Source organism: Myotis davidii, unplaced genomic scaffold, assembly GCF_000327345.1.
Source record: "Myotis davidii unplaced genomic scaffold, ASM32734v1 scaffold509, whole genome shotgun sequence".
NCBI lineage: Eukaryota > Metazoa > Chordata > Mammalia > Chiroptera > Vespertilionidae > Myotis > Myotis davidii.
Window position 1 is genome coordinate 347,708 of NW_006382996.1, and position 11,058 is coordinate 358,765.

Genomic DNA, 11,058 nt, shown 5'->3' on the forward strand with positions numbered 1-11,058 from the left:
CAGCAGGATGCAGCCTATTACACTCAGCACAGTATCTGGCACTCTTAGGTTCCCGGTCCATTTCAAACCTCCTGCAACCCAACAGAAGGGCAATTCCTTAATAATTTGTCAAGCCTGTGACATTTCTGTAGTCTCATTATTACGTGTTATTACATATACCTATGCACACCCTTCTCTCAATCTTCTATCTTAAAGGTAAAAAATGTTTCTTTTTTTAAAAAATATACTTTTACTGATTTCAGAGAGGAAGGGAGAGGGAGAGAGAGATAGAAACATCACTGATGAGAAAGAATCTTTAATTGGCTGCCTCCTGCACGCCCCATACAGGATCAAGCCCGCAACCCAGGCATGTGCCCTGACCAGGAATCGAACCATGACCTCCTGGTTCATAGGTCAATGCTCAAGCACTGAGCCACACCCACTGGACTGTCTTTTTTTTTTTTCTTACTAATTAGAATCCCCAATCTCTTTACAATATGACAGCAGTGGAAACCCAAGAGTTCTTTTATTCACCATTTCTATCCCACAACTCCAATAATATGAAGGTCTTTGGCTACCTAACGTCTAAGCCAGTGATGGTGAACCTATGACACGTGTGTCAGAGGTGACACACGAACTCATTTTTTTGGTTGATTTGTCTTTGTTAAATGGCATTTAAGTATATAAAATAAATATCAAAAATATAAGTCTTTGTTTTACTATGGTTGCAAATATCAAAAAATTTCTATATGTGATATGGCACCAGAGTTAAGTTAGGGTTTTTCAAAATGCTGACACGCCGAGCTCAAAAGGTTCGCCATCACTGCCCTAAACTGTGGCTGTTACATTCCTATTTCATACCTGTGCTTTCCCTGGCATCGACTGCACATCATAGTATTCATTGCCTCTTTGAGGTCATCCTGCAGCTTGGACAGAAACTCATTCACTGACCGGCTCAGCTCATTCTCTGCCATTCGTTTCCTAAGAGAAGAAAGGCTTTATAAATCAGAGGGTATTGAACAAGGAATAAAAGGAGACAGATCTGTTGGCCTCTTAAAGGCCTTTTGCCTACTAGACAGACAAGCAATTTTCTCCACCTGAGAGGGCATTCACCGGCAACTCTAGGGGCCTCTGCTATTGAAGATTATTCATTTACGCCACCTGACAATTTCCTATCTCCAACTTACATCTCATATTCCTTTCGCCTTTCAGGATTGCTGACAATGTCCCAAGCTGCCCGCAAAACCTTGAAGGCCTCCTCAGCCCGGGGATGATGATTTTTATCAGGATGAACCTACCAAAACAAAGAAAGAATTCATCACAAATCCATTCCAAACCTCTCCCCATCTTGGGTCAAAACCTTATGTTAAGTGATAACCCTGGCCAGTGTGGTTGGGTATCATCCCATGCACCAAAAGGTTGCTGATTCAATTCCTGGTCAAGGGCACATGCCAGGGTTGTGGGCTCAATACCCAGTAGGCAGGAGGCAGCTGATCAATGTTAGCTGTCACATTGATGTTTCTTGCTCTCTTTCTCCCTCCCTCTCTAAAAAAAGTCAATAAACTATTAAAACACACACACACACACACAAATCATGTCAAATGGCTCTTCTTCACTCCCTTTTGGAGAGTCAATATAGTTTTAAAAAAAAAAGTTAAATTCTTTATTGTTTAATATATATGTCTCCTTTCTCCCCCATTGACCTCTCCCCAGCCGCTCCCACCCCCCAGCACATAACCTCACCCTGCTACTGTCTGTGTCCATTGGTTATGTTTATATGCATGCATTTAAGTCCTTTGGTTGATCTCTTACCCGTCCTCCCCTACCTTCCCTCTGAGGTTTGACAGTCTGTTCGATGCTTCTATGACTCTGCATCTATTTTTGTTCATCAGTTTATGTTGTTCATTATATTCCACAAATGAGTGAGATCATGTGATATTTATCTTTCTCCGACTGGCTTATTTCGCTTAGCATAAGCTCTCTAGGTCCATTCATCCTGTTGCAAATGATTAAGAGTTCTTTCTTTTTTACAGCAGTGTGATAATTCCACTGTGTAGATGTACCACAGTTTTTTAGTCCACTCATCTGCTGATGGGCACTTAGGCTGTTTCCAAATCTTAGCTTTTGTAAATTGTGCTGCTATGAACATAGGGGTGCATATATCCTGATTGTTGTTTCTGATTTCTTGGGATATATTCCTAGAAGTGGCATTACTGGATCAAAAGGGAGTTCCATTTTTAATTTTTTGAGGAAAATCCACACTGTTTTCCACAGTGGCTGCACAGTCTGCATTCCCAGCAGCAGTGCGCAAAGGTTCCTTGTTCTCTACATCTTCGCCAGCACTTGTTCGTTGATTTGTTGAGGATAGCTATTCTGACAGGTATGAGATGGTACCTCATTGTCGTTTTGACTTGCATCTCTCAGATGATTAGTGACTTTGAGCATGTTTTCATATGTCTCTTGGCCTTCTGTATGTGCACTTTAGAAAAATGTCTATTTAGGACAAGCATGTCAAACTCAAAGGCTAACACGGGCCAAATAAACAAGGTTTAAGTTTATGTGGGCCGCAAAAAAAATCCAGAAGCTTCAATTTTCATAGAAACATGCTAAATACAAAGGGCTGAAATAAATGAGTAATCGTTAACATAAAAATAGAACATTTTAATAAAAGTTAGTATTTTTTCTTGAACATTAATTTACCAGACACTGAATAACTGCACAAATTAATAAGTGTAATGCAACTAAACCTGTTTTTCTTGTTCTCTGATAGCGAAATATTTCCTGTTGCGCACACCAAACATTTATCTTCAGTTTCCATTGTCCTAGGAATTGTATCGGCAGATATTGCTACAACATATTTCTGATATTTTGCTGCCTATGGATTCTTCTAAGATTTTTATGATTTCCTGTCTTACCTTTAGGTCCTTTGTCCACTTTGAGTTTATTTTTGTGTATGGTGTAAGTTGGTGTCTAGTTTCACTTTTTTGCATTTATCTGTCCAAATTTCCCAGCACCATTTATTAAAGAGAGTGCCTTGAATCCATTGTATGCTCTTGCCTCCTTTGTCAAATATTGAGCATAACGGCTTGGGTCGATTTCTGGGTTCTCTGTTCTGTTCCATTGGTCTATATGTCTGTTCTTGTGCCAGTACCAGGCAGTTATGAGAACAGTGGCTTTGAATTATAGCTTAATATCTGGTATAGTGATCCCTCCAACTTTGTTATTCTTTCTCAGGATTACTGCAGTTTTCGGGGTCTTTTTTTATTCCAGATGAATTTTTGGAGTTTGTTCCAGGTCTGTGAAAAATTGGTATGTTAATGGGGATTGCATTGAATCTATAGATTGCTTTGGGTAGTATGGACATTTTAATGATGTTGATTCTACAAATCCATGAACACAGATATTCTTTCATCTGTTTATGTCTTCCTCTATATCTTTTTTCAAAGTCCTGTAGTTTTCTGAGTAGAGGTCTTTTACCTCTTTAGTTAAGTTTATTCCTAGGTATCTTAATTTTTTTGGTGTGATGGTAAACAAGATTATTTTTTTAGTCTCTCTTTCTTTTTTTGATTGAGTCTTTAGGGTTTTCTGTGTGTAATATTATATCATCTGTGAATAATGACAGTTTTACTTCTTCTTTTCCAATTTGGATGCCTTTTATTTCTTCTTCTTGTCTGATCGCAATGGCTAGCACTTCCAGTACTATGTTGAACAGGAGTGATGAAAGTGGGCATCCCTGTCTTTTTCCTGTTTCTGATAGGCTTTAAGTGGGGGTGATGCTGTATTGCTTTCTGGAACTGATTGGCCCCTCTTCAACCCAGTCCCTGAGGGCCCTTTGGGGCTATTCAGAGCCTTTGTTTCCTTGGGAAAACTCAAGATGTGGGCCAGGTGTGGCATTATTAGCTGTCTTGAGGCTGCTGGCAGGGGCTGGCTCTTCAGGAGAAAAATGGTTTGGAAGGTCACAAATGTCTCAGTGCCAGATTCCTGGTCACCTCTCCTGCTCTGCTTTCCTCCACAGCCTCTCCCCAGGCCCCACAAATCAGCTCTACCTGCACCGCAGCCTCAGATGACTGTAATTGAAAGGTCCTATGAACTGGTTTTATTGAAGACAAACAAAGGCAAAAGATTCAAGAGACTGTGAGTTTCTCTACCCTGCCCCATCCCCGGCACCACGCTGCTTGGGCAGCTCTTCATGCCACCTTTCTGGGTGCAGCCTCTCCCAGCCGTGGACTTAGATCTAGATTCCCCAACCGCCAGCAGCCCTGTGGACTTCTTTCCACAGCGGATGTTACGCCTGTCCCCAAGGGACATGGCCTTGGTGCAGTGCAGCTTCCTCCTGACCCTCAGCCTGGTGGTCGTATGTCTCTCTCTAGCCCAGATCCCTGATCCTACAGTTCTTCAGGCGTCCTCTGCCCCTCTTGGCTGTTGTCTCATCAGCTGTGTCTAATTCACCAATTCTGGCTCTCCCATTTAGTTGCTTCTTACTTTTTTTTTTCTAGAGACGGGGTCTCGCTATGTTGCCCAGGCTGGAGTGCAGTGGCTATTCACAGGCGCGATCCCACTACTGATCAGCAGGGGAGCTTTGACCTGCTCTGTCTCCGACCTGGGACGACGGTTCACCCCTCCTTAGGCAACCTGGTGGCCCCCCCTCGCCCCCCCCCCGGAGGTCACCATATTGATGCCGAACTTAGGGCGGACACCCGATTGGCATAGCACACTACAGCCCAGAACTCCTGGGCTCAAGCGATCTGCGATTCTCGATCCTCAGCCTCCCGAGTAGCTGGGACTACAGGCGCGCGCCACCGCATCCGGCTAGTTGCTTCTTCTATGCCAGTGGTTCTCAACCTTGGCTGCACATTAGAATCACCTGGGAATCTTTTTAAATCCTGATTTCTGGGCCTCATCCTCCGGAAATTCTGTTTCTTAGTTATGGGGTGGGGCCACAAAATTAGTAACAAAGAAACAGAACTTCCGGAAGATGAGGCCCAGAAATCAGGATTTAAAAAGATTCCCAGGTGATTCTAATGTGCAGCCAAGATTGAGAACCACTGTGTGCTCCAGGACAAGCGCAGGACAGTCTGCCTATTTGGCCGCCATTTTCTCCTCTCAATATAGCTTAATAATTAATTGCTCTGGCTCTGCAGAGAGATCTCTGTTCAAGTCACAGCTCTGTCACTATTAGCTACATGACCTAGAATATTTTATCTATCATAGATCGTTGGGAGTATTAAATGAGAATGCATGTGAAGTATATATCACAGAATCTGTACTAGGGTGATCCACCATCCCAGTACACCTGGGATTGCTCCAGTTTTAGCAGTGAAGTTCATGTCTCAGGAAAGCCCTCAATCTCAGGCAAACAGGATGGTTGGTCACCCTACCTGGCACATATATGCTAATTCCTCACATTTAAACTTTATTGTCAGTTATAACATAAGAGTTCCAAAGATGTTACATTCTCACTTTTCTAACTAGAAAATTCTCATATCTACTCAAAACTTCCTACAATAGTTTGCCTTTCTGTCCCAGAAATGAAATAGCATATTATGATACAGGCTTTTTATTCCCTTTTCAACCTTTCTCCAAGACAAACAATAACTTCTCTTCCTACTGCTTATGATTCCCATCTTCATTCCTCCAAAATACAGAGATAAAGCTGGTCTCTTGACTGATGCCAAATAAGCAGAATGCTGTTAAATCTCCCATATTTCCAGGCTTATTGAACAGCCTTGTAATCATGGTCACTTTAGGGCAGCGGTTCTCAACCTGTGGGTCGCGACCCCTTTGGCGGTCGAATGACCCTTTCACAGGGGTCACCTAAGACCATCCTGCATATCAGATATTTACATTACGATTCATAACAGCAACATCACAGTTATGAAGTAGCAACGAAATAATTTTATGGTTGGGTCACAACATGAGGAACTGTATTTAAAGGGCCAGAAGGTTGAGAACCACTGCTCTAGGGCCTAATAAGGGCAGTGAGAGATTCTATAAAAGAACCTCACTGACACACTGATGGAGAACAAGGGGGATTTCTGGGGTGTGAGGCAGGGTATTAAGGACTGGGTAACTTAACATCATCTCTACTCCAAAGAAGTAAGTTGAAAATGATATTTTTGGGGGAGACTGATATTCCACAAACGAGGATATCTGCTAAAAAAGACATGAAGATGAGAAAAGAGCTCTACTATTAGTAACTATTTGAGCGTAAGCACTTGTTCCCCACTCTGAGAATATCCCAGGCTATCAACTAAGGGGCATGCATTTCCCACCAAATTAATTTAGTCCTCTTGTAAGTTGCAGGACTGGTACTTTATTGTGCCCTGAATGGTTAATGGAAACCATGGTTGCCCATTCCTTTGGTGTCATGCAACTGTTGAAGTAATCTGCACACTGTGATATTGTACCAATCTAGTTCCATACATTCAGTCAAACAGGCCACCTGTGCAATTTACACACATTATTTATATTCATAATATAGTGTCACTTGTACAGAAATAGAATCATCTAAAAATAGAAATCTAATATTAACTTCTAATAGCAATTTGATTGCATACTTGTATTAAATCATTTCCCTCAAGCATGTGGTGTATCACAACTCCCACTCACTTTTTATTAATAAAAGCAACCATATTTTCTTTTCCTTTTTTTATTTATTTTTTAAATATATTTTATTGATTTTTTTACAGAGAGGAAGGAAGAAGGATAGAGAGAAACATCGATAAGCTGCCTCCTGCACACCCCCTACTGGGGATGTGCCCACAACCAAGGTACATGCCCTTGACTGGAATCAAACCTGGGACCCTTCAGTCCACAGGCCAACGCTCTATCCACTAAGCCAAACCAGCTAGGGCCATATTTTCATATATGACATACATTTGCACATATTTCTGATTTTTATTCCATTTTCCTTCTCTTTCCCACTCTGGGTTGCTGGTCTTTTTTTAAAAGATATTTTTATTGATTTCAGGAAGAAAGGGAGGGGAAGAGATAGAAACATTGATGATGAGAGAGAATCATGGATCAGCTGCCTCCTGCATGCCCCACACTGGGGATCAAGCCCGCAACCGGGGCATGTGCCCTGACCGGGAATTGAACCATGACCTCCTGGTTCATAGTCGACGCTCAACCAATGAGCCACGCCGGTCAGGCTGGGTTGCTGGCTGGTCTTGAAATAGCTTTTCTTTCACCTGGTCCTGGAATAATCACTCACAAGCACTCCCCGAACTGTCCCATACTAGGTCCACACTTGCCATTCTGGGACAGATGGCTGAATTTCCCTATATTCAGAAACACCCCTCATTTGTTCAGGGAGAGGAACTGACAAGTTTTCTGAATAGACCTCTTCTCCACGCTAGCAGAGGGACTTCAACTCAACATTTCAAAGTGAGTGAGTCCAACATTGCCTGATATACCAATTCATTTCTTTTCATTACGAAAAAGAATCTCACCCAGCTGGTGTGGCTCAGGGGTTGATCATCGACCTATGAACCAGGAGATCACAGTATGATTCCAGACAGGGCACATGCCTGGGTTGTGGGCTCGACCCCCAGTTGGGGGCATGCAGGAGGCAGCCGATTGATGATTCTCTCTCATCACTGAGGTTTCTATAGCTCTCACCCTCTATCTGAAATCAATAAAAACATATTTAAAAATAAAAAAGTTTTTATGACTCTTTTCTAAGAATTAAAGTTACTCTTCAGCTTAAAGTTGATTTTCTTCTCTGCCTTCCCTTTATTCTACTCTCCCTAAAATTAGGAGATAAAATATAGGCACAAGAGGGATAGGAAACGGGGGGGAGGGGAAGGATACTCACCATTACTGCCAACTGCCTATAGGCCTTCTTCATTTCAACATCTGATGCTGTGGCTTCAACCCCCAAGACGTGGAAAGGGTTTAGCTCATCTTCAGGAACCCCAGCCATGGTCAAGAGTCGAGTCACTTCCTCTTCAGGCTGGTAATAGCGACCACTAGCTACAGGTGCATTCTCTTGTCTGTTAGTCCTCTGTTTGACCCAAGGCAACTCCAGCCAACCCCACTGAATCATTCTCACCATCTGCTGCCATGGCCTGCTCTCTCTCAGCACAATCAGACAACGCTGCAAGGTGGGAGAATCCAGCCAAGAGAAGAGCCAGGTGGCTTTAGCCCTCCAGCCTAACCGGTCACCCAGTCTCACAAGAAACTGCCAGGCCACCTGCAGACAGCCCAACAAGAGGGCCAGAGCCAGAAGCAGCAAAGCACCCAGTAGCCTAAGAAAACGGGTGAATAGCCCTGCCCCATAGCAAAACCCCTGGTTCAGAAACTGGAACATTACCTGGGCCCACCCACCCAGTCGCCCTGCCCAGACTCCTGCCCAGACTCGAAAAAGGTCCAAATCACTGCCTTTCAGCTGCCTGCATGCATAGATGAGACGGCCACAAGTTTCCACATACTCTCCCACCAATACCAGCAGTTCGATCAGCCACCAGAAACCTGCTTGTCCAAGCTGACACAGTTCTTCTGCTCCCCATAATCCCAAGCCTCTGCGCTTATCTGCTTGACTTCGTTTCCGGCCCAGCCGATGTCGACCAGGGGACCTGGGATCCCTGCGTCCACCCTCCCAAGGATCGTCCTTGGCTGCAACACGGTGCCGCTGTCTCCGGGGTGGAGGTTTCTTTCCACTGGGCACACGAGAAAAATCACTGGGGAACTTGGGTTCCCCATCATCATATTCCTCTTCCAACTCTTCATGTTCTCCTAAAGCTGGAGACATACAATGGTGGCAAAAGTTGCTAGAAGAGTTATCTCCCCCCACAGAGTGAGGCTCCTCAGGGATGCCAGGGGTGCCCTGACAGCTGCAAGCAGATGGAATGGAAAGAAAAGAAGGGCTTTCATCCTCCTGGTGCACAGCCTCATCCTCTCTTGAGAGTTCCTGATCCACTCCTGACTCTTCTTCTGAAGATGCCTCACTCTGATCAGGGTCCTCTCCATTTCTAGGGGGTCCTGGACCCCTTGGGGGGCCGTAGCTTGGATCCGACCAGTGGGCTGGGTTTGGGGGCTGTGTGTACTTAGGACTAGAGTGCTTTGTGAGGCAGCGGGTACCATTTGGAGCAGGCCTCGCTGAGTCCCTGAGTCCTGAGAATGAAAGTATTTCAGGGTCCAGAGAGGGTCCTAAAGTCCCGAGCGAGGCACCACCACCGTGGTGGGCTCCACACGACTGTCTTTCTCCGGGGTGCTTCTGGGCCATGACCCCCTGGCTTCCTGAAGATTTTAGGTCACAGCCATCATGGTAAGTTCTAATGCCTGTAACAAAGTATCAAGTTGGGTCAAGGATAGGTCCAAAAAAGGGTTTAAATTGAGAATATACATAGTATATAGACTGCATCCACCTCCCTTGCTTCCCAAGTTCTTTGGGGGCATTTATTACCTCTAGCAATAAGCCAATACTACTTTAACCACAACACCACTCCCTGCCCCCTCCTCCAACTCCACCGAAGTTTTTCTTCTCTCCCCCGAAAGATACAGCTCTGAATCCGGAAAAGAGGGAGGTACTGCAAAGGGTGTGGTCCTGGGATCACTCTAGGGAAAAACGGAAAGACGATCGGAAGGGAGGGCTGTAGGCTGCCTGAAAAGGGTGGGGACCCTGCGGCCCTTAAAGAAAACCTGGAGGCGGAGCTTGTGGTTGCCTCTAAGACAGACAACCAGGGAACCCTGAGCCTGGGCAGACGGGGAGAAGGTAACGTACCGAAGAGCGGCGGTAACTCCTCCCCCTCGAGCTGCTGGGCCCAGAGCCAGGGGAGCTAAGAGAGCGGCTCCCCCGGCTCCGCCTCCCGCTCAAGTTCTGCTTCCGCCTTCTGTCCCCGCCGCAAACGCCGACCTACGCCTATTTTCACTTCCGGGGTCACCACGGAAGCAACAAGAAGGAAAAGAAAAAGCGGTTGGCTGAAGCGCGAGCTAGTCTAGCGAGCCGTGTGTCAAATCAGGAGGCGGTCCTGGGCGAGCGCGGGTGCCGCCCCTTAAAGGGCCTTCTGCTGCGGCCCTCCGCGTGCTGAAGTAGAATCCCTGCAAGTTGCACCCCTGGAAGCGAAGCAAGTGGGTGCTGCAGCAGCGCCTGCGGTCTGGGGACAGATTCTTAGGGTCCCTCTGGCTGGATTTGTGGGCTTTTCTGAGACTGGGAGATAGAGGACAGCCTCTGAGCCATAGTTTGTTTCCCTTGCAGACAAAACTAGGGAGCATAGAGGGGCCACCGCCCTGACCCCTTCCTTGCTGGCTGAGGACAGAGGCTCCTTTGTATCATGTTCTCTCCAAGAGAAGGCACCCCGGGCCAGCCCCCGCCCTGATCCCCCTAGCACTGCCCCTTCTTTCCCAGCAACCCTCGGCCTCCCCGGCTTCTGACCCAGCTGGCGAACCGCCCCGTATAACTGCAGCTACCACGGCCCGGACCCGCCCCTCTGGACGCAGCTCCAGGCCCCCTCACGGAGCTGGGTCCGAGACCACGCGCGTAGCAGGACCTGAGCGGAGAGCCAAAACCCGTGCACTCCGCCGCGGGCTGCTTTGCATCTCATTTGCATACCGAGCCGTTCGGACGCAGACAGCGACCCCTCCCCCACGCTGACCCGGCTGGGGGGGCCCCTCTCTGTCGGTCCCTTCCTTTGTACACGCCTCTCTCGTTAGCCCTCCTTTCAGACTTCGCCTTACTCCGCAAGCTCGGCCACCCATGCACCCCTCGCCGGCGGCCCCAGAGCAGCGAGAGCCTCGGCCCCAAATCCCCAGTCCCGACCACCCGGCCCTCCAGAAGACAATACTCCAATTCTCTGGGAAGTGGGAGAAACCAAGGCAAAGCGAGGGGGGCGCCGAGACCCCACCTGGGGCTCTGAAAGCTTCCCGTTGTCGAGTCATCGCCCAAGTATTCAGAGACTTTTCCGCAAACCTCTTGTGCACCCAGGACCCTTCCCTGCTATGGTGGGTGGGGGGGTCTCCGCTCCCAGCCTCAAGCAGCAGGCAAACTGTGTTCCCCCCACACACAAGGGGAAGAGTTGGAGGGGCCCGCCCCGTGATGTCACCCCCCGCCCTGTCCCCTTCCTCCACCCCCACCCCCCC

At 46.8% G+C, this 11,058-nt stretch overlaps 2 protein-coding genes and 1 long non-coding RNA gene across 3 annotated transcripts in view; 1 reads left to right on the forward strand and 2 right to left on the reverse strand.

The window, feature by feature from the left end:
• Positions 1 to 9,205, reverse strand: part of DNAJC14 (DnaJ heat shock protein family (Hsp40) member C14) — a 10,638-nt gene extending 1,433 nt beyond the window's left edge. Inside the window, 4 exon segments of the mRNA XM_015557431.1 lie at positions 1 to 71; positions 841 to 960; positions 1,167 to 1,273; positions 7,796 to 9,205. The exon segment at positions 1 to 71 is cut by the window's left edge and continues 11 nt beyond it. Of these exon segments, the coding sequence (XP_015412917.1) occupies positions 1 to 71; positions 841 to 960; positions 1,167 to 1,273; positions 7,796 to 9,205 (1,708 nt within the window).
• On the reverse strand, positions 4,473 to 4,714 carry LOC107181523. The gene is made up of 2 exons (XR_001512181.1): positions 4,675 to 4,714; positions 4,473 to 4,568 (listed from the first exon to the last, which is right to left on the reverse strand). It is a non-coding gene; the product is annotated as an uncharacterized LOC107181523 (long non-coding RNA).
• Positions 9,206 to 9,720: 515 nt separating the features above from the next.
• LOC102754405 (transmembrane protein 198-like) overlaps positions 9,721 to 11,058 on the forward strand; it is a 5,443-nt gene continuing 4,105 nt past the window's right edge. Inside the window, exon 1 of the mRNA XM_015557432.1 lies at positions 9,721 to 10,050. The gene's annotated coding sequence lies outside the window, so the exon portion shown is untranslated. The remainder of the gene's footprint in view (positions 10,051 to 11,058) is intronic.